A 25,335-nucleotide genomic window follows, 5' to 3' on the forward strand; every position below is an offset into this window, starting at 1 on the left:
TGGTGCAAACAAATTAACAAGTTATAGATTAATTAATTGTCTTCATATTATTTTAATAAAAAATGCGGAATTTTAAATATTTATTAACCTAAAACTACTGTGTTTTTAGAAATCAACAAAACATTACAACAAGCCCGTCTAGCTCAGTTGGTAGAGCGCAAGGCTCTTAACCTTGTGGTCGTGGGTTCGAGCCCCACGGTGGGCGATTTTAATTTTTAACTCCCAAGATGCAAATGCACAAAAAAAAAAAAAAACAAATAAAATTAAAAACCAACTCGTTCTTCATGTTTTTCTGCGATCACAGAATACATGGACAGATCATCGTCAACGTCCTAATAATATTTACAGCCAAGCAGGGTTCTTTTAAGGGAGTTACCACTGCCTTCACCTGCAAGTAGTTCATCAGACTATCGATTCCCCTCTCCCTTCCGTGCCCACTCATTTTGTATCCTCCGAAAGGAATTGCAGCACCGGCGACATCGAAGCAGTTGATCCATACGCTTCCGGCACGCAAAGCACGCATCAAGGTGTTCGCAGTGTCGATATTTTTGGTGACCACTCCAGCAGCTAACCCATATCGACTCGCGTTTGCTCTTCGTATGACCTCATTCAGATCCCTGCCATCACCAAAGGAACTATGGTGATTACTGAGAATAGAACCGGCACAGAAGATCATATAGTTCGACAGAGTTGCACTTGCCTGAACTTAAGGATCGATTGAACAGGACCGAAGATCTCATCTTGTGCTATTTTCATTTCATCCTATAAATTTCAAATATCACCACTGTCATCACAAATGCAGACTGAGAGTTTACCAAACCTTTATAGATTTAAGGACTAAGCCATACTTGTACATCAGAGAAGATGGTCGGCTGAATGTAATAACCTTTGTTTCCAATTCGATCTCCACCTGTTACTAGCGTAGCACCACTGTCGATCCCTGATTTGATGTAACGCAAGATCTTGCTAAACTGCTCCTCATCAATCTGAGATATTTGTGAAGAACGAAAGTACTAAATATGGACAGGTTTCAGAACTTCTTTGTTAAGAAGCTAGACGACTTTTTCATACATGTTTTATACGAGTTATGCACTATCAAACAGCAATCGAATGTGATGAAAATTAGTGTGAGCACATAAATCAAGACGCAAACAAATACGGCAGTTTCTACCTTTTAGAGAGAACAATGACAGAAAAAGGAGGATACCTGAGGACCTTGTTCAACACCCTTTTTAAAGGGGTCTCCAACAATGCGTTTTAAGGCACGGGCTTTTGCTTTCTCTACAAACTCATCGTATATACGCTCATGAACGAAAGTGCGAGACCCGGCAGAACAGCACTGTCCCTGTATAAATTGGGTTATGTAGGTAAATAGGCAGGCAGACATTCTTCCAGTTAAGTCGAATGCGTATGACTATGCGGACCTGATTAAAGAATAAAGCAACATGTGCAAGTGCGACAGCCCTATCGATATCAGCATCGTCCATTATGATCATAGGAGATTTTCCTCCAAGCTCTAGTGTCACTGGTTTAAGATTGCTCTTTGCAGACAATTCGAGAACAATCTTTCCGGTATCAGTAGATCCAGTGAAAGCAAGCTGTTCGATTTAGGAAGCTATCAGAAACATAAGATGCAGAATCAGCATACAATAACTGTCACCATAAGATACAGAATCCATTGGTTCTTAAATCCCACAAATCCAAGAAAAAACAATGAATCTATGTTACCTTATCAACATCCATGTGACTAGCAATGGCTGCCCCAGCAGTTGGGCCAAATCCGGATATCACGTTCAAGACACCAGCAGGGAGACCGGCCTAAACCATTGTAGACATAAACCAGTATAACAAGATAAAATAAAGGCGGGCGAAGATCAAGACATTCTTTTTCTTGCAAGTAACAAATGTGGCTCTTCTATAAAACTAGTTTTCACTAGTCCAGCAGCGAGAGATTCAATATACCTGTTTATAAGTTATATATCCTTTTCTTTTCACTTTAATATTTGACCTTTCTTTTTTTCAAACAAAAGAGAACATATGGTTGTGTTGAAAACTTTGCATCAGATTGATGTATATGAAATTGCCTTATCACCTGGCCTAAAAAGAGTTTGGAAGAACACAATATTGCAAATACTTGTTACGATGCCTAAACGTTCACATAATGAAACTGCAAGAGTTGGATCGGGATCATGCCAATAGACAGAGACTCGGCGAATGCTACACATAACCATGAAAGTAGGCATCATTTTAGTAAAAAGGCATGATTAGGGCATAGAATGCAGAAGTGGGATGATGAAAGTAGAGTAAAAAGGGGGATGTGAGAACCAAATCAAACCTCAAGAAGTAGCTTCGATACATAAAGTGCCGATAGAGGAGTTTGCTCTGCGGTCTTCAACACAATTGTGTTCCCACAAGCTAGTGCAGGTCCTACCTTCCAAGCATACATAAGAAGTGGAAAATTCCATGGGATAATTTGGCCTGCAACACCAATTGGCTCGTGCAAAACCTGCACATGATGTTGACTATCAGCTGGCACTATAAGTCCATGAATCTTGTCTGCCCATCCTGGAAGATTAAGATAACTAGACATCTATCATCGAGAAATAAGAAGTTGGTGAGATCAAATTAGATCACAGATGTATGTATAACTGTACCTGCATAGTATCTCATCAACCGTGCCACTGTTGGAATTTCACTCCGATAAGACTGTTGATAAGGTTTCCCACTGTCCCAACTTTCTAGTGCAGCAATCTCATCATTGTGCTTCTCAATAAGATCAGCAAACCGATTAAGAATGCATGACCTTTCCTGTGCCCACAATTTGAGGTGAGTTACAACTTGCCATTTGTTAAAAAGAAGATCCAAACAGAAGAAGGCGTGAAAAGAATAGTTATAAACTTGGAACAAAAATTTTAAAACATTACATAACCAGTCATCTTGGGCCATGGCCCTTCATCAAATGCCTTGCGAGCAGCAATGACAGCTCTGTTGATATCTTCTGCATCTCCTTCAGCAACATGTGCAATCACTTCCCCAGTTCTAGGATCTAAAGTTGGGAAAGTCTTTCCTGGTACCAAATGATTCAAGTAACAATTTTTAAGTAGCACAAAAATTAAGCTGAACATACTGTTCAAAAGTCTATCTATTATAAGTTAAGATTGTGCCTCAAGAAAACCTAAAGAATCACCTGAAGCTGAGTCCACGAAATCTCCATTTATTAAAAGTTGTGTGTAGTTTACTTGAACTGGAGGGTGAATTGGTTCCTCAATCAAAGAAGCAGTGCTAACCCCTCGAAGAACTCTTGATGCTGGACAATTAGATCATCCCAAGTCAGTAAGTAATCTTGTATATGGTGAACACAAAAGGATGAAGCTCTGCTTCCAGAAATTGACTCCATTAGTACATGAACTACTCCAATTCCATTGATAAGTTGAAATCATTGCATTTCAAACTTCTATCAGCAACAAACGAATCAGAACCAGTTTGAAACAAACAAAAACCCTAAATTTTAATTTGGAAACAACTTCTAGACGAAGTTTTAAGATTTTTAGGAACAGGAAAATCAAATGAAGAAGATATCTCAAAATTTTCATAGATGAAAGCTCAAATTTTCTTGTTTATTCCACTAAAAATACAATGATTATTCTTTCCTCTTCTAACATGATGTTCCTATTTTACACCTCGAAAAGGAAAATCTAAAAGAAAAAATAAAAGAAAAAAAAGAGATTTTGACACGGTCGATCACTCTAATCTCCATCGATCACCTTCTGATGATCCAGCACAAATTCAAGCACAAACAAATCCAAATGTCCTTGAGATGGCGCACCTGATCCTTGGCGAAGCAGAGATAAGACGAGGGCCGGTGAAGAGTAAGAAGAAGAGCAGGCGAGGAGAGAGGAGGCGATCCTTCGAGCTGCCGCCATGGCTTCTTCGCCTTAATTGCTGCGATCCTTCGTAGAGAGCACTGAGTGAAAGGATGAGAGTGAGCAGCATCTTCTCATACCGACCGAATCGTGCATGGCACCGAATAAATGCAACCCAGCTTCTTCTCTCCTACGTGGTGGTTGAAGACTAGACATGGCCCCACACGAACCGAATGTGAAGCGTGCATTATGAAGGAGTGGGTATGTTTTAGGTTCATTTTACCTTAAATTAACTGGGACTAAAATTAAATATTATGATTTAAGTGCCCTTAATGTAAAATTTAGATGTAAATGAATCGTTGTTGTAAAAATAATCGAATCTCACTATTTAATTTTGTTCATTTTCTCATTTAATTATTTAAGTTTATTTAATTTGAGACTGCCTACATGCTAGCGGAAAGGGAGTTCAGATCCTCTATTTCAAAATTGTCTATCCTCGTATTTCACTGGTCACTCAGTTCATCACCAGCGATCATCGGTCATTGTTCTAATCATATGGTAAAATGGTAAAAAGATTAATAAGGAGATCATCATGATCGATATCGAAATCCGACTGAAGTTAAGCACGAGACTACTAACCATTAGTGCAAATGATCAAGATGATCACTGTTCTAATCAGTACTATAATCTTTGGAGAAGATAAACCCAAGAAGATCATGATGATCGATACCGAAATCCGGTTGGATGAACAGAAACTCAAATCGATGATAGAGAAAAGTTTATTCAGATCCAGTCAGATTTTAGCATCGACCGTGCTGATGACCCTCTAAATTTACGTTTCCTAAGAATTATAATATTGATCGAAATAGCGACAGAAAATTACTGATCATGAACTGAAGGTGATGAGTAGGACACGGGACATGTAAGTTTGGGGATAGTGGATTTGATTTCGCGGAAAGGATTGCACACGGTCAAAGATGGAAACTTTGACTTGATGGGATAGCAATCGAGTTAATAAGGAGCGACTAATTAACTTAACTGTTCTTTTCTTAAAAGACAACGATCGAGAGAGAATATTCCTTGCTTTCTCTCTTAAAGAATTGCTCACGCTTCATAATAGAAATGATTTCAGATTTCTTATACCTAAACCCAGGTCTCTACTGAAATAGATGTCGTTTCATTTATATTTACCGCCTAAATTCTCATAAAAAAATATCATACTCAATAACAAACCAGTTAAGTTAGATTTTATTATAATTTAATTATTTAATTAAGTATGTAAAAAATTTAACTAGGTCGATGAATCGACCGAAGAACTAGTATGAAATCTAATAAGATTGATGGACTGATCGTATAGCTAGTACAAAATCTAGCTATGTTGACGGACCGACCAGATAGCTGGTACGAAGTCCAGCTAGGTCGACGGGCTGACCGGATAGTTGGCACGAAGATCAACTAGGTCAACGGGCCGACCGGATAGCTGACAAGAAGTCCAGACAGGTCGACGGACTGATCGGATATCTGACAAATTGATAAGTTAAGATAAGTCACTGGAGGAGAGTAACCAAGTGAGGACGCGCCCCGGTTGGAGGGACAGTAGGTGCCGGTCTAGTTTAGGTACATTTAAGATCCCTAAGCTGAGACCTTGACTAGTTTCTAGTCCTGGGAGGACAGAAACTAATTACTACTCTATATTATTATTAAATTGTCCTAATACTTGTTTTGTAGAGTATTTTTGGACTAACATTATTTTACAGGGAAAATTACAATCAGATGAACAATGTCCGAAGGCGCATTCGAGCAGTGAAGGCACCTTCGTACTGTTCATAGAAGGCGCCTTCCATGAGGATGTCTCGAGAAGGCAATGCACAACAACTTTCATACGAGCTACTACGCGTTTGTTTGAGATTCCGACTGCTTCGAGCTCCTACTACCACTCTGCTGCGAAACTACTGCGATTGACTACTGCTCCGAGGAGTTCCGATTGAGGTCGGCAGACCGACATCGACACGAGCGCTCCCACTTCAATTCCAAAAAGTGTCGGTAAAATTTTGATTTGTGTAATTAATTACTACAAAAGGATAAGTGCAGGGTGTTGCACTTGTTCTAACTTTCCTTTGTATTTCAATTCCTTCTTCAGGAGGTACTGGAAGAGGTTCATAGTGAATTACTCATCGATAGGTCTGTTGGTGCAATATCCCTCAGGTCAAGGCTGACCTGGTTTCAGTTTCGATGTTTGACAATACAAGGTTGATTGAAGAAGAGTCAAGTAGGTCAAGGTTGACCAGATACTTGACTGAGAAGTCCTAACTGGGATGTTAGGCAGAATGAAAGTCCTGGTGAGTGAAGCTAGGCAGATTGGAAGTCCTGGTGAGTGAAGTCAGACAGAGGAGAAGTCCTAGTGAGTGAAGCTAGGCAGATTGGAAGTCCTGGTGAGTGAAGCCAGGCACGGGGAAATCCAGATGGGTCAAGGTTGACCAGACATCTGGTGAAAGTCCAAGTAGGTCAAAGGATTGACTGGATACTTGGCACGGAGAAATCCAGATGGGTCAAGGTTGACCAGACATCTGGTGAAAGTCCAAGTAGGTCAAGGGAGTGACCGGATACTTGGCATGATGAAGAAAAGTCTAAGTGGGTCAAAGGTATTGACCAGACATATGGTGAAAGTCCAAGTAGGTCAAAGGATTGACTGGATACTTGGTACGGAGAAATCCAGATGGGTCAAGGTTGACCAGACATCTGGTGAAAGTCCAAGTAGGTCAAAGGAGGTGACCGGATGCTAGGCATGATGAACCAACAGGTCATGGATTGACCGGATGTTGGTTTGGGGGTTTTGGGACTTGGTTTTGGGCAAAAACCAACAGCTGGATCGATCAGCCGATCGATTGGCTGGAGCCAAATTGATCGGCCGATCGATTGGGGTGTCCTTGCGAGAAGCCTTCATCCCAATCGATCGGTGGATCGATTGGGAGGAAGTTGCGAGCGCACAGAATGCCTCTGGATCGATCAGCCGATCGATCCAGAGGTCCCAATCGATCAGTGGATCGATTGGGAAGGTGCTGTATGTCGCGATAAGCTCTAGATCGATCCGCCGATCGATCCAGGCAAATTTCCAGAGCACAGAGGCGCTCTGGATCGATCCAAAGCCTCCCCGATCGATTGGGAGCATTCCAATCGATTGGGATCCGACCGTTGGCGCAGATAAAGGTCGTTGGCGTGCGTCTTCTTCGATATAACTTTACACGATTCATCACCGATCAACAGCAGCTTCTCCACAGCGATCTTCCACTCTCAACGCCAGTTCTTGAAGGATCTTGGAGGTTCTTCCAAGTCAAGAGGCGTGACTACTACAAGAAGAAGAAGCTAGGGTTAGGGCTTTTGTACTCATTGTAAGCTTGTGCTTGTATTTCATTACCTTTCCCTTTCTTCTTGTATTGAGAGTCTTGTAGGGCTTCTCCGCCTTTGGTAGTAACCATAAAGGGGTGTTTTATTAGTGGAGGGTGCGTGAGTAGGTGTGGATCCTTGGACTAGTCACCTCTTGTGAGGTGGATACCAAGTAAACCATCCTTGTTAGCGTTGTGTGAGTTTGTTTCTTGTATATTTCCGCTGCACATCTTTGAAGAAACAAGAAACGCCGACCACGAGCACGCGACGAGCTATTCACCCCCCTCTAGCTACTTTTCGATCCCAACAAGTGGTATCAGAGTCAGGTCGCTCTTCACCGGAATCATCGCCGGAAGGGGCAAACAAAACAAGCAAAGCTAGAGGGTGAAGAAGTTGGAGCAAATTCATCAAAGTCAAAGAATTCAAGAAGCTCAACTTCAAGATGCAATTCCAAGATGGACTTGGATTTGACACGAGGGTGGCTCCACCATTCACTTCAACAAATTTCGATTCTTGGAAATTAAGAATCGAAAATTTTCTTATGATGGAGATAGAGCAATGGTTTGCTCTAATGGAAGGATTTGAAGCTCCAAAGAACTCCAAGGGCAAAGCTCTCAAGAAAAGCAAATGGAGCTCGGAGCAAATTCAAAGGAGCGAGGCAAATAATAAAGTGACCAAGCTTTTGGTCAAGTTATTGCCAAGCAACATTTTGGCTCAAATTGGAGAGTTTGAAGATGCCAAGGAGCTTTGGAGCAAATTGGCAAGAATTCATGAGATCCCCTCCACTGTACCAAATCAAGAAGAATCCAAAGAGGGTGACTCAATGGATCAAGACCAAGAAGAGGAGGACTCCGAGGTTGAGAGATGCTCAACCTCCGAAGAGGAGGTCTAAAAAGCTTCATCCTCAAAGGAGAGCAATCAAAAGAGCAAGGAAGGAGTATATTCCTTGTTTCATGTACAAGAGGATGAAGATGAAGAAGAAGGTGAAACCTCCACCTCTAGGATTGAGGGGGAGCAATCTTCATTGACACGGGAACAAGAGCAAGAAGAATCCTCCACATCCGGGTCAAGAGAAGAAGAGGATGATGTAGCTTCCACCTCCACAAGTCAAGCAAAATCAAATGGAGGAGTATCATCTTCGGATCAAGAGGAAGCCTCCACATCCACATCACATGGAGAAGATGCCACCCCTACAAGTAAAGGTATAAATATTTCAATAAATAATAAAAATCATATCATATGTTTTGAATGTAGGGAACATGGGCATTACAAAAGTAAATGCCCTAAATTGGCCAAGAAGAAGGGCCAAGTGGCACAAAAGGGCAAGGAGAAACCCAAGGAGACTATCCCCGGAACAAAGAAGAGCAAGGAGCATATTGTGTGCTTCTCATGCAATAAAAAGGGGCATTACCGAAGTCAATGCTCTAAGGGGAAGAAGGTGATCAAGGCTCAAGGAGGAAGCTCAAGTCAAGGGGGAGCCTCCAAGGTAAAAAGAAAGGTAACTTTTATTGAGCCTTCGCCTTTAAATCATGGTAAAATACATGATAGATCTAACTTATATCATTTTAATGCTATTTACCATGAAAATAGGAAGCATGATAGCGTTAAGGAAAAACATATAGCTTTTCATGCTAAAACTACCACACATAGGGTTAGGAAGGTAGATGAAAATCTAGGCAAGAAAACTAAGGGTTTTAGTTATAGGCCTAGAAATAAAAATGCTCATGGGTTTAATGAAAAACCAAAATCTAAGGATTTAATGGTAGAAAATCAAGTCTTGAGGTCAAGGCTTGATAAAATGGAAGAGACCCTAAAAAGGATGGAAAATATCCTAAAAGGGTAAAATGAGCATAGCCTAGGTCTAGGAGCACAAAGGTCATCCAATGGCCATAGAGGTTTGAGATACAAACCCAAGGCTAAGAAGGATATGCCCTCTTACCATCGGGTTCCATATAGCTATGGAACAAACCCTAGGTCTAGTGGTCAAGTCAAGAATACTAGGGAGGTCATCTCTAAGAGTATTTTTGCAACAAATGTGACTAAGACTTCTAAGAAGTCTAAGAAAGTCACAAACAAGGTCACAAGGGAAGCAATTCCTAGGGTTGACCTAGAAAAGGTGACCAAGGCTTCTAAGAAGCCTAACAAGGTCACTAGGAAGGTATCTAGGGAAGTTATCCCTAGTGAATACCTAGAGCATCCAAGGAGCACCAATAGGTTTTGGGTTCCTAGGAGCATCTTCTCTACCCCATAGATGGGTTAGGGAGTATCAACTCTAAGAAGAAGGGTAGTTAACCCAACTTTGAAGAAATTGACACTCAAGGAGCATTTTCAAGGTTATTATAAACCTTTGAAAATGAAAAGGATTTACATTTACTCTTGGGAAGAGTGAAATGTGCCAAATTTGAGAAGTATTGATTTTAATCTTAATTGGCAAAATTTAGGAAACATAAGAAATACCCAGTTGAGACTTTGGTATTTTCTTAGTATCTAAGCCTTAATTTAAAGTGCTACTCTTGTGGAAAAATGAAATATGCCAACATTTGAGGAATATGTTTGATTTCAATTGGCATAAATTAATCAAGAGAATTAGAAATGCCAATTTAGGTTTTGACATTTTCTTAAAGCACTTTTGGGCAATCTAGGTTTAATTTTAACTTAGTTAAGGTTTAAGGACACCTAGATAGGTAATATAGGTATTTTATTTACGCTAAACTTTGCCATGATTGTTTGCCCATTATATGTCATGGCATCATGTTTAGTTTTGTATTTTGCATTCATCTGTTATCATGAAAAATACAAAAATACCATGTCATGCCATACATACATCATGTAGTTATAGGAATCTTTCTTTTGAAAGCTATTTCATTTTGATGTATGTCATAACATTATCATGCATTATGTTTATTTCCTTAAAATTAAGGACAAATGTTCTTACCAACAAGTGGTATAAACAAATGGCATTTATAAACAAGTGGAATCAACAAGTAACATCTTTGTTGGATGTTTACCACTCAAAATGCCTAGAAAGATATGCATGATCCCTAGATTAGGGTAAAACCAAAATTTACATCTCACAAAGACCTATAAGATGACTTGTATGTGTTTTGTGCACATTAGATACAAGTGAGATGTTAAGATGATGAACAAAACTCAATATGTTGATTTAGTGCATTCTTTTGAGTTTTAAGTTCATCAAAACACATAGTTATGTGTGTTTCCATCATTGGGAAAGCTAGTGTACAAGTCATGTACATTAAGCCCAAGGAACATGATGGGATATTGGTTTTGAATTTATTTTTTTTAAAATGATTTTGGAAAACCCTGGTGAAGGCTATCTTTTGATAGAAATCACCATTGAATAGTTAGACACAAACTTGAAGAAAACACTAAAGTTTTTGCAAGTTTTCAAATTTGTGTCAATCTTTGAAAATATATTGTATTTTCATAGAAAACTATTTTTCCTTGATAGTATATACCCTAAATAATGTCTACACAAATTTTCATAATTTTTGGATTTTTGTAGAATTTTCTAGGGGTTTCTGAAGTTGACTGAAATGGAATTTCAGCAACTATCAGAGCTCCAATCGATCAGGCGATCGATTGGAGTACCTCAATCGATCGGGCGATCGATTGAGGGAGGTTCTCCTGCGAGCAGAAGCTCGCTAGATCGATCAGCCGATCGATCCAGGAAGTCTGAATCGATCAGTGGATCGATTCAGACGGGTTCAATCGATTGGAACCCAACTCTAATTGATTGAAGTTGCTGATTTTGGCTGGGAAAGCCTGATTTCAGCATGTTTGAACCATGATTAGTCTATGCAACCATTCCAAACCCTTAAAATACATTTGTATACATAAAAAGTGTGTTTTCATGTTGAAAACAAGGATGGATTGGTTAGGGAAGACTAAATTGAAGTTTAGGTTGAGGCTTGTTTCAAATTTTGAATATTTGAACCTCAAAAACTTCTAAATTTGGGTTTCCTAAAGGTTTAGGGATTCCAAGTTATTGTTGGTGTAATGACAGAAGTTACCACCATGTCTTTAGGGGGAGGGACTCGTTAAAGACATGAAAATTATTTTTCATGAACCTTGGAAGATGGTTAACCTTCTTTTTAGAACATGCTCAAGGTTGAGCGTTTGAAATTTAATGGGGAGTGGATATCCTCATTGTTTAAGTGGTTCAAGTGGATAATGCTCAAGGATGGGCATTTAACTACATTGAAGGAGAATGTAGGTTGAAGGATAATGAAGGGTATGAGACTTTCATTATCGTGTTGATCACAACGAGTGAAGTTGTGAACAACGATGAGCAACTCTTCAGGGGGAGAGTTATCAACAGGTGATTTTGTTGATGTGTGCCCAAAAATAGGGCATGGGTTGATGTGTGCCAATAGGGGGAGAATGAAAGGGAGTAAGTTAGACCTTCATTACCTAGAGGAAGTTTGCCCTCTTAGGAGGAGAATGAAGGGTTTAACTTATGTAGTCATTACCTAGTGGAATGAAGAAGGTTTAGGCTATGAGATTAGCCTAACTTACATGTGGTATTGTAAGTGGTTGTGTGGTATTGTCAAACATAAAAAAGGGGGAAATTGTTAATGCAATATCCCTCAGGTCAAGGCTGACCTGGTTTCAGTTTCGATGTTTGACAATACAAGGTTGATTGAAGAAGAGTCAAGTAGGTCAAGGTTGACCAGATACTTGACTGGGAAGTCCTAACTGGGATGTTAGGCAGAATGAAAGTCCTGGTGAGTGAAGCTAGGCAGATTGAAAGTCCTGGTGAGTGAAGCCAGGCAGAGGAGAAGTCCTAGTGAGTGAAGCTAGGCAGATTGGAAGTCCTGGTGAGTGAAGCCAGGCAGAGGAGAAGTCCTAGTGAGTGAAGCTAGCAGATTGGAAGTCCTGGTGAGTGAAGCTAGGCAGATTGGAAGTCTTGGTGAGTGAAGCCAGGCAGAGGAGAAGTCCTAGTGAGTGAAGCTAGGCAGATTGGAAGTCCTGGTGAGTGAAGCCAGGCAGAGGAGAAGTCCTAGTGAGTGAAGCTAGGCAGATTGGAAGTCCTGGTGAGTGAAGCCAGGCACGGGGAAATCCAGATGGGTCAAGGTTGACCAGACATCTGGTGAAAGTCCAAGTAGGTCAAAGGATTGACTGATACTTGGCACGGAGAAATCCAGATGGGTCAAGGTTGACCAGACATATGGTGAAAGTCCAAGTAGGTCAAAGGAGTGACCGGATACTTGGCATGATGAAGAAAAGTCCAAGTGGGTCAAAGGTATTGACCAGACATCTGGTGAAAGTCCAAGTAGGTCAAAGGAGTGACCGGATACTTGGCATGATGAAGAAAAGTCCAAGTGGGTCAAAGGTATTGACCAGACATCTGGTGAAAGTCCAAGTAGGTCAAAGGATTGACTGGATACTTGGCACGGAGAAATCCAGATGGGTCAAGGTTGACCAGACATCTGGTGAAAGTCTAAGTAGGTCAAAGGAGGTGACCGGATGCTAGGCATGATGAACCAACAGGTCATGGATTTACCGGATGTTGGTTTGGGGGCTTTGGAACTTGGTTTTGGGCAAAAACCAACAGCTGGATCGATCAGCCGATCGATTGGCTGGAGCCAAATCGATTGGCCGATCGATTGGGGTGTCCCTGCGAGAAGCCTTCATCCCAATCGATCGGTGGATCGATTGGGAGGAAGTCGCGAGCGCACAGAATGCCTCTGGATCAATCAGCAGATCGATCCAGAGGTCCCAATCGATCAGTGGATCGATTGGGAAGGTGTTGTATGTCGCGATAAGCTCTAGATCGATCCGCCGATCGATCCAGGCAAATTTCTAGAGCACAGAGGCACTCTGGATCGATCCAAAGCCTCCCCGATCGATTGGGAGCATTCCAATCGATCGGGATCCGACCGTTGGCGCAGATAAAGGTTGTTGGCGTGCGTCTTCTTCGATATAACTTTACACGATTCATCACCGATCAACAGCAGCTTCTCCACAGCGATCTTCCACTCTCAACGCCAGTTTTTGAAGGATATTGGAGGTTCTTCCAAGTCAAGAGGCGTGACTACTACAAGAAGAAGAAGCTAGGGTTAGAGCTTTTGTACTCATTGTAAGTTTGTGCTTGTATTTCATTACCTTTCCCTTTCTTCTTATATTGAGAGTCTTGTAGGGCTTCTCCGCCTTTGGTAGTAACCATAAAGGAGTATTTTATTAGTGGAGGGTGCGTGAGTAGGTGTGGATCCTTGGACTAGTCACCTCTTGTGAGGTGGATACCAAGTAAACCATCCTTGTTAGCGTTGTATGAGTTTGTTTCTTGTATATTTCCGCTGCACATCTTTGAAGAAACAAGCAACGCCGACCATGAGCACGCGACGAGCTATTTACCCCCCCTAGCTACTTTTCGGTCCCAACAAGGTCCGCAGGACCTGAGTCTTGGAGTAGGAGTCACCGAAGGCTCCGAACCAAATAAACCGCTTGTGTTCTTCTCGTGCTGCTTTTCATATTTTTCTTTTCCGCTGTGTTCGTACTCTGTTTCGTTTAAAACCGAAAAGATAAGATTTTAAAAATCATGTAATTCACACCCCTCTCACGTGTGTCTTGATCCAACAAGTGGTATCAGTGCAGGTTTTGCTCTGAATTGATGCAACCACCAATTAAGCCGGGGAATCGTTTCTTTTTTGTTTTTCGCATTCCATCTGAATTGGTAAAACTTTACTTATTTAGATAATTTTTTTGGTTTTAATTTGAAATTGGTGCAACACCTCTCAAATTTTTCTACATTTTTAAATATATCTTAAACACTGCTAAGTGCTAATCCTAAGACCAAGTCTTGGTACCCCGTTTTAGTTTTTCTTCTATAGCTGTCAAATGACACAACTTGAAGGGTAAAACACCTTCCGTCCTCCCCCGTTCAACGGTGACGACTTCCCGTATTAGAAGAAGCGGATGGAAGTATATCTGAAAACCGACTTCGACCAGTGGTTCAACATCACCAGTGGTTCAGCATCACCAGAGGCTATAAAGCTCCAGTCGACAACGTCGGAATAACAATGTATTGGTGCAGGTTGCACTAATGGTCTAACTCAGGTTTTGATGAATGACAAAGTTAAGTTAGATTTATTATGATCTAACAATGTAACTAAGTGTGCAGGAGAAGTCCAGATAGGTCGATGGGCCGACTGGATATCTAGTAAGAAATCCAGCTAGGTCGACGGACTGACCGGATAGCTGGTACGAAGTCTAGATAGGTCAACAGGCTGATCGGATATCTGACACGAAGTCCAGCTAGGTCGACGGACCGACCAGATAGTTGACACGAAGTCCAACTAGGTCAACAGGCCGACCGGATAGCTGACACGAAGTCTAGATAGGTCGACGGGCTGACTGGATGTCTGGCAAAATGGTAAGTTAAGGTAAGTCACTGGAGGGGAATGACTTTGGTGAGTGTTAGGATCCTTCGTACTCGGCTAGAGAGGGGGGTGTGAATAGCCGCCCCAAATCGCTCGCGTTTCTTCCTACACTTCGTTAGCGCAGCGGAAAAATAAACTAGAAACGAAAGGAAGAATATCAAACCTTAGACGCAGCGATGTAACGAGGTTCGGAGATGATACTCCTACTCCTCGGCGTGTCCGTAAGGTGGACGAAGCCTCTCAATCCGTCGGTGGATGAGTCCCCGGAGAACCGGCTAATAATATACTCCTTGTGGGTGGAGAAACCTCGCCACAAACGTTTGCAAAAGCAAACAAAGAGTACAAGTACAAAGAATAAGCAAGAAATACAGTAAGAATACACAAGCACTCTACCAATCTTGCTTTCGTCGATCGAGTCCTGATGAAGCAAGAATTAAAACCCTAACAGCATTGCTCCGATCGGGAAGCTCACGCAAGCTTGAGGAAGGAACTCAACAGAGCTCAAGCACCGAATGCAGCTCAGCGTAAGAGAAGAGGAAGAAGTTGTCGCGCAGCAGCCTCGACCCCTTTATACTGCGAAGAAGAAGTGAAGAAACTAGCCGTTGCGTCACAACGAACCCCGATCGGTCTACGGACCGATCAGCTCAGGCCGATCGGTCCCGCATCGATCGTTAGTGCACGTAACCTTGCAGTACTCGATCGATGCGTGGACCGATCAGCTACTGGATCGGTCCATGCCGATCCCAACTCCGTGCTTCGCGACATCGTCTCCTGATCGGTCCCCAGATCGGGAGCATCTGATCGGTCTAAGGACCGATCAGCCTTTCGCCTTTGGCATGCCCGATCGGTCACCAAACCGATCAAGAATCGAACAGAGTTTGACCGATATCGATCGGTCACCGCACCGATCGAGCAAACAGTATCCGATCGGTCGGTGACCGATCCGAGCTATTTTGCCCAAACCAAGTTCCAAGACTTCCAAACCAATATCCGGTCAACCTTGACCTATTGGTACTTCATCCCAAGCATCTGGTCACTCCCTTGACCTGCTTAGAACTCCCTGCCAAGTGTCCGGTCAATCCCTTTGACCTACTTGGACTTTCCAACACCAGAAGTCCGATCATCCCTGATCCATCTGGATTTTCCCTTGCCTGGCTTCACTCACCAGGACTTTCACCTGGCTTCACTCACCAGGATTTCCACACTGCCTAACATCCCAGTCAGGACTTTCTCACTGCCTGGCTTCACTCATCAGGACTTTCCCACTGCCTGGCTTCACTCACCAGGACTTTCCACACTGCCTAACATCCCAGTTAGGACTTTCTCATTCACCTAGCTTCACTCACTAGGATTTTCACCTGGCTTCACTCACCAGGATTTTCCAACTGCCTAACATCCCAGTTAGGACTTTCCCAGTGCCAAGTCTCCATACTTGGACTTTTCGCGTGCCAAGCCTCCATACTTGGACTTTTCCAGTGCCAAGCTCCCTGCTTGGACTTTTCCGTGCCAAGTCTCCATACTTGGACTTTTCCCGAATTAGGTCAACCAGGTCAACCTTGACCTACGGTTGCACCAATAATCTCCCAAACATCTATTCTTGTCCCACATCAAGAATAGAACTCTCTCACGAGTGTCAAACATCAACATGCAACACAACTAGGTCAACCTTGACCTAAGGTTGCACCGACAATCTTCCCAAGTCAAACATCAAAATACAACTCGAGTCACGTCAACTCGAGTCGGGTCAACCAGGTCAACCTTGACCTAAGGTTGCACCAACAATCTCCCCCTTTTTGATGTTTGACAAAACCATAATCAAGTTAGGTTAAACCGATAACCTTAACTCAGGTTTTCAATGTTCTTCCTTGAACATTCTTTCCAAACTCCAATATTCTCCCTTGAACGTTTCTCCCCCAAACTTAGGTTAACCCGATAACCTAACTTGGGTTCCCCAATAATTCTCCCCCTTTTTGACACACATCAAAAAGAAAAAGGAGGGTATCAAGGTCAAGAGTTTCTTCCTAATGAAAGTCTCATACCTTTCATTTGAAACTCTTAATTTCCCCCTTGATACTAAACTCAACAATCAACTTAGTGATAATCCCATATCACTAATCCTCAAGGAGTAAGACTCCCCCTAAAAGTCAACTCCCCCTTGACAATTAGGTAAACACTCCCCCTAAAGATCAACTCCCCCTTGACCATTGCACCAACAATGTCTTGGAGAGTTTCAAATCTTCAGAAATTCGAAACTCAACTTCAAAAACTGAAATTTCAGACACCTGCTGAAAATCAGAACCTGGCACGCACTGATCGGTCCCCAGACCGATCAGAAACCACCTGGATCGGTCCCCAGACCGATCAGGCCTTCCCTGGATCGGTCCGGTGACCGATCCACATTCTGAAATCAGATTTCTGATTTTCCTTCTCCGGAAATTCAGAAACTCCTAATAAATTCCAGAAAATTCCAAAAATCGTAAAATTTTGAGGATACACTCCTCATACCATATACTATCACAGAAAAATAATTTTCTATGAAAATAGTTTCCATTTTCAAATCTTGATACAAAATTCGAAAACTTTGAAAAAGTTCAAGTTTAACTCAACTTTGTATCACAATGTTCAATGATGAATGCTATCACTAGGAAAGCTTCATCAAGGTTTTTCAAATCAATTTTAAAATGCTTTTAAAACCATTTGAATTTAGGACCATAATCTTAGGGCTAGATGTACATGACTTGTACACAAGCTTTCCCTATGATCCTTCATATCTTGAATTAGGCTCATCTAGGTACAAGAACTATGCACCTTGATCCTAATTCATGATCCTAATATCTCATACACATCTAGAGTGTATCAAACACATCCATGTCAATTTTGATGTGAGATATGGGTTTAGGTATCTTAGACTAAGGTCTCATGCATTTTCTAAACACAAATTTGATCTCAATATCAAAATGTGTTTTTCATCCTTAAATCAATTCAATTGATTATTAATGCAAGAGATGATGACATGGCATAAAATGGTATCATAAATGAAAACATGTGCCAATGTCATGATGTCATGGCATAAAGTTTGAAACTAAACTAACACATGACATATAGATAACCTAAGCATTATCATGACATTTCAAATGATAATAAAATAAATATGATGTCATGGCATGGCATATGGCAACCAATCATGGCAAGTTAACACAAATAAAATACTTAGATTACCTATCTAAGTATCCTTAATCACTTAGCTGACTTAAATTCTAATCCTAGATTGCCCAAAATGCTCCAAGAAAATGTCAAAACCCAAATTGGCATTTCTTGATCTCTTGTTTGATTTATACCATTTAAAATTTTACAAGAGTAGCACTTCTAAATTAAGGCCCGGATTGCCTTGATTACCTAAGAGAATATCAAAATCCCAATTTGACATTTCTCTAGGTTTTTCCAAATTGTGTCAATTTAAAGTAAGATTAATATATTCTCACTTTGGCACACTTTACTCTTCCAAGGAGTGAATAATAAAGATTATTCCATTTCATTTTCAAAGGTTCCCAAAAACCTTGAAAATGCTCCTTGAGTGTCAATTTCCTCAAAGTTGGGTTAACTACCCTTCTTATTGGAGTTGACACTCTCTAACCCATTTATGGGGTAGAGAAGATGCTTCTAGGAACCCAATACCTATTAGAGCTCATTGGGTTCACTAAATATTCACTAGGGATAACTTCCCTAGCAACCCTCCTAATGACCCTCTTAGGCTTTAAAGCCTTGGTCATTTGGGTCTCATCAAGGTCAACTATAGGGGTGACTCCCCTTGTAACCTTGGTAATGGTCTTCCTAGCCCTAGGTTTTGTTCCATAATCGAATGGAACATTGTGATAAGTGGGCTTGACCATTTGGGACTTAGGTTTGTGACCCAAACCCTTTTTGTCCTTGGACATTGGTTTTTGACCCTTAAACCCTAGAGATGACTTCTCCATGTTTTTAAGAGCCTTTTCTAAATTATCAAGTCTTGACCTCAAGACTTGATTTTCCCTCTCCAATACCTCAAGTTTTAATTTGTCATTTTCTCTTGAGATATTCCTAGGCATGTGTCTAGTCTTCTTGGGATTTCTACCTAGGTTTTCCTTAATTTTAGAAGCGTTAAACCTAGGGTTGGTATTTCTAGTGTTATCCTTACCTAGGCTAACATGTTTAGCACCTAAGCACATGTGTTGATTCCTAAGGTTAACATGCTTATCATTATTAACAATTGCAACCAAACTACTAGCATGAGTTTTATTAGAATTGCAATAATGAACCTTAGAGATTACCTTAGGGTTTGCCTTAGCTCCCCCTATCGATGTGCTCGGTCTCTTGTCCTTGTGAGATTGCCTCCCCCTCGGACATTGACTCCGATAATGTCCCCTTCGCTTGCATTGGAAGCATACCACGTGCTCCTTGCCTTTGCGTGTCGGGACTCCGGCTCCCTTGACTTTTGGTGCCGGTGGAGTCTTCCTAACCCTCCTCGGACACTTACTCTTGTAGTGCCCATGTTTCCTACACTCAAAACACATTATGTGTAATTTGCTTGAAATCACAGTGTTTGAGTTACCTAGGGTTGTGGATGGAGATGAGCTTTCTTCTTCAACCCTTTCGGAGGTGGAAACTTCTTCTTCTTGCTCCGAACTTGAGCAAGAGGAACTCTCCTCCTCTTCTTCCTTGGATGTTGTGTAGCCCTCAACTCCCAATTTGCTCCCTCCATGATGTGAGCTACTTGGCTCACTAGGCTCCTCTTCATGGCTTGAAGTGGAGCTCTCTTCATGGTACTTGGCCAAGTTATCCCATAATTCCTTGGCATTGTTGTATTTACCTATCTTACACAAAATATTAGTAGGTAATGAAAATTCAATTGTTTTAGTTACCTCATTGTTGATCGTGGATTGGTGGACTTGTTCCTTCGTCCACTTGTTCTTCTCTAGAGGCTCTCCTTCTTTATCCATTGGAGGAGAAAACCCTTCTTGTACACAAAACCAGTTCAACATATTAGTCCTAAGAAAATACATCATCCTTACCTTCCAATATGTGAAGTTGTCGTTGTAGAAGGGTGGAATCGTGATGTCTTCTCCGAATTGATCCATCTCTAGCTTTGCTCCCACGGGTGTTGATCCGACGAAGAGCGTCCTCGCTCTGATACCACTTGTTAGGATCCTTTGTACGGCTAGAGAGGGGGGGTGTGAATAGCCGCCCCAAATCGCTCGCGTTTCTTCCTACACTTCGTTAGCGCAGCGGAAAAATAAACTAGAAACGAAAGGAAGAATATCAAACCTTAGACGCAGCGATGTAACGAGGTTCGGAGATGATACTCCTACTCCTCGGCGTGTCCGTAAGGTGGACGAGCCCTATCAATCCGTCGGTGGATGAGTCCCCGGAGAACCGGCTAATGTCAAACTCCTTGTGGGTGGAGAAACCTCGCCACAAACGTTTGCAAAAGCAAACAAAGAGTACAAGTACAAAGAATAAGCAAGAAATACAGTAAGAATACACAAGCACTCTACCAATCTTGCTTTCTCGTCGACTGGAGTCCGGATGAAGCAGCAGCTTCAAAAACCCTAACAGCAGCAGCTGTTCCAGTCGGGGAAGCTCACGCGAAGCTTGCGAGGAAGGAACTCAACAGAGCTCAAGCACCAGAACAGCAGCTCTGTAGCAGAAGAGAAGAGGAAGAAGTTGTCGCGCAGCAGCAGCCCTCGACCCCTTTATACCTGCGAAGAAGACAGCGAAGAAACTAGCCGTTGCGTCGCAACGGCTAGAACCCTGATCGGTCTACGGACCGATCAGGCCCTGTGCTGATCGGTCCCCAGACCGATCAGTTAGTGCACAGAACCTTCGTGCAGATCGATGCGTGGACGATCGATCTGTTGGATCGGTCCACGATCGATCCCAACTCTGGCGTGCTTCGCGACATCGTCTCTGATCGGTCCCCGGCCGATCAGAGGGCTGATCGGTCCAAGGACCGATCAGGTCTTTCTGGCTTGCCGATCGGTCACCAAACCGATCGAGTGAAACTTGTTTTCTCTGATCGATCGGTCACCGGACCGATCCAGAGGTATCCCGATCGGTCCGGTGACCGATCCAGAGCGGTTTTTGCCCAAACCAAGTTCCAAGACTTCAAACCAATATCCGGTCAACCTTGACCTATTGGTACTTCATCCCAAGCATCCGGTCACTCTCGACTGCTAGAACTCCTCGCCAAGTGTCCGGTCAATCCTTTGACCTACTTGGACTTTCCAACACCGAAGTCCGATCATCCCTCACCAGGATTTTCCTTGCCAGCTTCACTCACGGGACTTTCACCTGCTTCACTCACCAGGATTTCCACACCGCCTAACATCCCAGTTAGGACTTTCACCTGCTTCACTCACCGGACTTTCACTGCCGGCTTCACTCACTGGACTTTCCACACCGCCTAACATCCCAGTTAGGACTTTCTCATTCACCTAGCTTCACTCACTAGGATTTTCACCTGGCTTCACTCACCAGGCCTAACATCCTTGGACTTTCCCCGTGCCAAGTCTCCATACTTGGACTTTTCGCGTGCCAAGCCTCCATACTTGGACTTTTCCAGTGCCAAGCTCCCTGCTTGGACTTTTCCGTGCCAAGTCTCCATACTTGGACTTTTCCCGAATTAGGTCAACCAGGTCAACCTTGACCTACGGTTGCACCAATAATCTCCCAAACATCTATTCTTGTCCCACATCAAGAATAGAACTCTCTCACGAGTGTCAAACATCAACATGCAACACAACTAGGTCAACCTTGACCTAAGGTTGCACCGACAATCTTCCCAAGTCAAACATCAAAATACAACTCGAGTCACGTCAACTCGAGTCGGGTCAACCAGGTCAACCTTGACCTAAGGTTGCACCAACAGTGAGGACGTATTCCCCGTTTGAGGGAAAAGTAGGCGTCGATCCAACTTAGATTCATTTTGAAAACTTAAGTTGAGTTCTTGACTAGATTCTAGTCTCGATGAGATAAAATCTAATTACTACTCTATTTGTTATATTGTGCTAACTTTGTTTTGTAGGATAGTATAATTTTTATTGCCTCGGACTAACCTTTTCTTGTAGGAAAAAGAGTTTCTGGAAAAGGGGGGGGGGTCCAGGCGCCCAAAACTAGTCTAGGAGCCCGGAATACCAAGGCTTATCTGCTCGCCAACTTAGAGCGCACTAATTGGTTGGCCGACGTCACGGTCCAGACACCCGGAACGGATCCAGACACCCGGAACTGCTTATATAAGCAGTCTTCCACCAAGACCCAAATATAACTTCTTCTACGATTACTCTATTGCACGCTGCTCCAAAGACGCTCCTGTGATGCTGCGAAGCTCCTCTGACAACCTGCGTCTCAGTTTCATTTTCCTTATTGTCGGTATTTTTTATAGTTCGTGTCCTAAATTGTGTAATACTTTTTGCGAATTATTAGTGATTGTCCAACGAAAACACTCTCATGTGTGAGCCTTGGAGTAGGAGTCAACGAAGGCTCTGAACCAAGTAAAATTAGTTTGTTAGCATTATTTCAATTTTTCTCTTCCGCTGCATACTCGATTTAATTTACGATTTTCGACGATTGCTATCCCCCCTCTAGCGAACTTTACGATCCAACAAGTGGTATCAGAGCAGGTACTACTCTCATTTGGTGTAATCACCAATCAGGCAAAGGGGGTAATTTTATTTTCTTTTTGATTTTAAGTTTTTTGACACAATCCAAATTGGTATAATTACCTCTTTGGAAAATTCTTTTTCGTAGCAAATTAAACTGAACTGGTGCAACACCAATTCAGTTTTAGATTTTTACTTTTTCTCCCACACTGTTAAATCCAAGACCAAGTCTCGGGATCCTCTTCCTTGTTTCTTTGTGTGCAAGAGTTATGGCCCAAATTGAGGGATTCAGCACTGTCTGTCCTCCCCTGTTCAACGGTGACGACTTCCCATACTGGAAGAAGCGAATGGAGATCTATCTAAAGACCGACTTCGACCAGTGATTCAGCAACACTAGAAGCTACAAGGCTCCAGTCGATAACGCCGGAATTCCGATGGACCCAGAATAGTGGAATTCGGAGATGAAGAAAAAGCCGAAATAGACTTCAAAGCTCTCAAGACCCTCCAGTGCGAGCTAACGAAGGGGGAACTGAACCGCATCGGTCCACATGAAAATGCAAAGGAACTGTGGGACAAGCTCATCGAACTGCACGAGGGAACCAGCGACGCGAAGGTAACCAAACGAGACATCCACTTAAATAAGTTATTTAATATTAAAATGAAGGAAGGAGAATCTATGAGTCAACTCCATGCGAGGGTAAATGACATCCTCAATGGGCTTCACAGTATCGACCATCAAATGGAGAACCGCGATCTAATAAGGTACGCCCTAATTGCATTTCCTCGAAATGCTCTGTGGGTATCCATCGTGGATGCTTACAAGATTTCGAAGAATATCTCTAAATTAAAACTTGACGAATTATTTTGTAAACTTGAACTCCATGAGCAGACTAACTCAAAACAGGTCGAGAAAGGAATTGCTCTTTTTGTAGGTTCCTCCAAGGAAAAATTAAGAACCAAGCCTGACCAAGACTCAAAAAATGAAGAATACCTTGTGAATTTGGTAAGAAAAATATTCACCAGGAGAAAGAAGAACTTCAGCAGAAATGACTTGCAGAAGATCAACTCCACTAACAACACAAAAAATGTGACCTTCTTCGGATGCAACAAGAAAGGTCACTACAAGAACGAGTGCCCAAAGCTAAAGAATGACAAAAATAAAACAACCAAGAAGAAAGCACTCAAGGCAACATGGGACGAATCATCAGATGAATTAGATGCTGAAGATCAGAAGCACTGAAGCTACCTCGCCCTAATGGCCCATAAATTAGAATAGGAGGACGAATCGGAAGATGGGTCCAAACCCGAATCAAGCCATGAGTCCGTACTCTTTTCCGAAGGTTCCGATGAGATATACTTTAATTTAAGCAAAAAGTTTTTTAAAGTCATCGCATGCTCAAATAGAAAATTAATTGAAAATGAAGATCAAAATAAAATGCTCATTGAGGAAAACCAAAAACTCAAGGAACAGATTGAAAATCCAAATCAAGTTGTAAAGCTTGAGGAGGAAAACTTAATATTAAAAATTGAAATTAATAAACTTAAAGTGCTGTTAGAAAACTTTACAACTAGATCTAAAAACTTAGATTTAATTCTAAAAAGTCAAAAAGGTGTATACAACAAATCTGGACTTGGATACAAGTCCAGCTCAACAAATAAATCATTTATATCACTTGTAACTCAAAACAAAACACAAGCTAAAGCTTGGATTCCAAAAGCGTGCCTAACCACGCAAGTAGGAATTAATCAATACTATATACCTAAAAATAAAATAAATTATGTAAAATTAAATAACCCAATTCAAAATCTTAACTATAACACTAAATCAACTAAACCAAAATTAAATCAAAAAATAACTATAGAACAAACTTAAACTTAAACTATCATTAAGTCTATTATAATCACAAAAGTAATCAACATAAATCCAAAACTAAAACTTAAAAATTCTGATCAATAATTCAGGGGAGGCTCCAAACTAGTTGACACCTCCAAAAGTAACCTACCTGGTAGGGCAATTAGGATTAGAGTAAAAAGGGTCAAAAGTTTAACTTGATCTATGGTACTCGTGAAGTTTTGGATGATAGTAGATTAGGGAAACTCTGTCTATGCATGTCTAGGAAGATTTGACTTCGACCTGGTGCATTTGACTTAGTGGAACTAACTGAAGCTACCCCTTATGGATCATAACCAATTAGACCAAGATTTTTTACTAAGTTCAGTGGATGAAACTATTTGGAAAACCTCGAAAGCGTGGTTACTCTAATGATGTCCAGGTGACTCACCATAGACAGAAATTTATTCAAAGAATATCTATTTATTGAGCCTAAAGCTAAACCTGAATCTAATAAAAAGTTAAACCAAACCTTGAAATTGAACCTAACTCATCTCACAAAAATTATAGAATTCCCTGATTGAAAACATATATCGGGTGAGATGACTAAGAACTTAAATTAAAATTAAATTAAATTAAATTAAAATTAAATTCAATTAAATTAAAATTAAATTCAATTAAATTAAAATTAAATTCAATTAAAATTAAAAATAAATTAAATTAAAATTAAAATTCAATTAAATTAAAATTAAATTCAATCAAATTAAATTTTAAATTCAAATTAAATTAAAGTTAAATTTAATTTAAAGTTAAAATTAAATTAAAATTAAAATTAAAGTTAAAATTAAATTATAATTAAATTAAATTAAAGTTAAAATTAAATTAAAAATTAAAGATAAAAATTAAAATTTAAAATTAAATTAAAAATTAAACTTAAAAAATCAACTTAAAAATTAAACTTAAAAATAAAATAAAAAATCCAACTTAAAAATTAAACTTAAAAATTAAATTTAAAATTAAACTTAAAAATTAAACTTAAAAATTAAATTTAAAAATTAAATTTAAAATTAAACTAAAAAAAATTAAATTAAAAATTAAACTTAAAAATTAAATTAAAAATTAAACGTAAAAATTAAATTAAATTAAATTATAAATTAAATCTAAGTTAAAATTTAAATTAAATTAAAATCAAAGCAAATTAAAACTAAATTAAACTTAAAAAT

At 40.8% G+C, this 25,335-nt stretch overlaps 1 protein-coding gene and 1 non-coding gene across 2 annotated transcripts; one reads left to right on the forward strand and one right to left on the reverse strand.

The window, feature by feature from the left end:
• Positions 1 to 132: 132 nt before the first annotated feature.
• Positions 133 to 205, forward strand: TRNAK-CUU. Its single transcript has one exon. It is a non-coding gene; the product is annotated as a tRNA-Lys (tRNA).
• A 53-nt stretch (positions 206 to 258) lies between these two features.
• Positions 259 to 4,000, reverse strand: LOC121986242 (benzaldehyde dehydrogenase, mitochondrial-like). Its single transcript, XM_042540105.1, has 11 exons — positions 3,827 to 4,000; positions 3,188 to 3,307; positions 2,925 to 3,067; positions 2,655 to 2,808; positions 2,336 to 2,565; positions 1,729 to 1,818; positions 1,425 to 1,598; positions 1,208 to 1,345; positions 849 to 986; positions 701 to 762; positions 259 to 617 (listed from the first exon to the last, which is right to left on the reverse strand). Exons 1-11 carry the CDS (start codon positions 3,921 to 3,923, stop codon positions 299 to 301), a joined length of 1,665 nt encoding a protein of 554 aa, XP_042396039.1. The 5' UTR covers positions 3,924 to 4,000; the 3' UTR covers positions 259 to 298.
• Between the last annotated feature and the right edge of the window lie 21,335 nt (positions 4,001 to 25,335).

Source organism: Zingiber officinale, chromosome 5B, assembly GCF_018446385.1.
Source record: "Zingiber officinale cultivar Zhangliang chromosome 5B, Zo_v1.1, whole genome shotgun sequence".
Taxonomy (NCBI): domain Eukaryota; kingdom Viridiplantae; phylum Streptophyta; class Magnoliopsida; order Zingiberales; family Zingiberaceae; genus Zingiber; species Zingiber officinale.

Bases quoted from the DNA above. Each gene is read 5' to 3' on its own strand.
- LOC121986242 (XM_042540105.1), bottom strand. From the start codon at position 3,923: ATGGCGGCAGCTCGAAGGATCGCCTCCTCTCTCCTCGCCTGCTCTTCT. The intron at 3,068-3,187 runs GTGATTCTTTAG...ATTTGGTACCAG, and splicing joins TTTCGTGGACTCAGCTTCAG to GAAAGACTTTCCCAACTTTA. The intron at 763-848 runs GTATGGCTTAGT...TGAAATTTATAG, and splicing joins CCATCTTCTCTGATGTACAA to GATGAAATGAAAATAGCACA.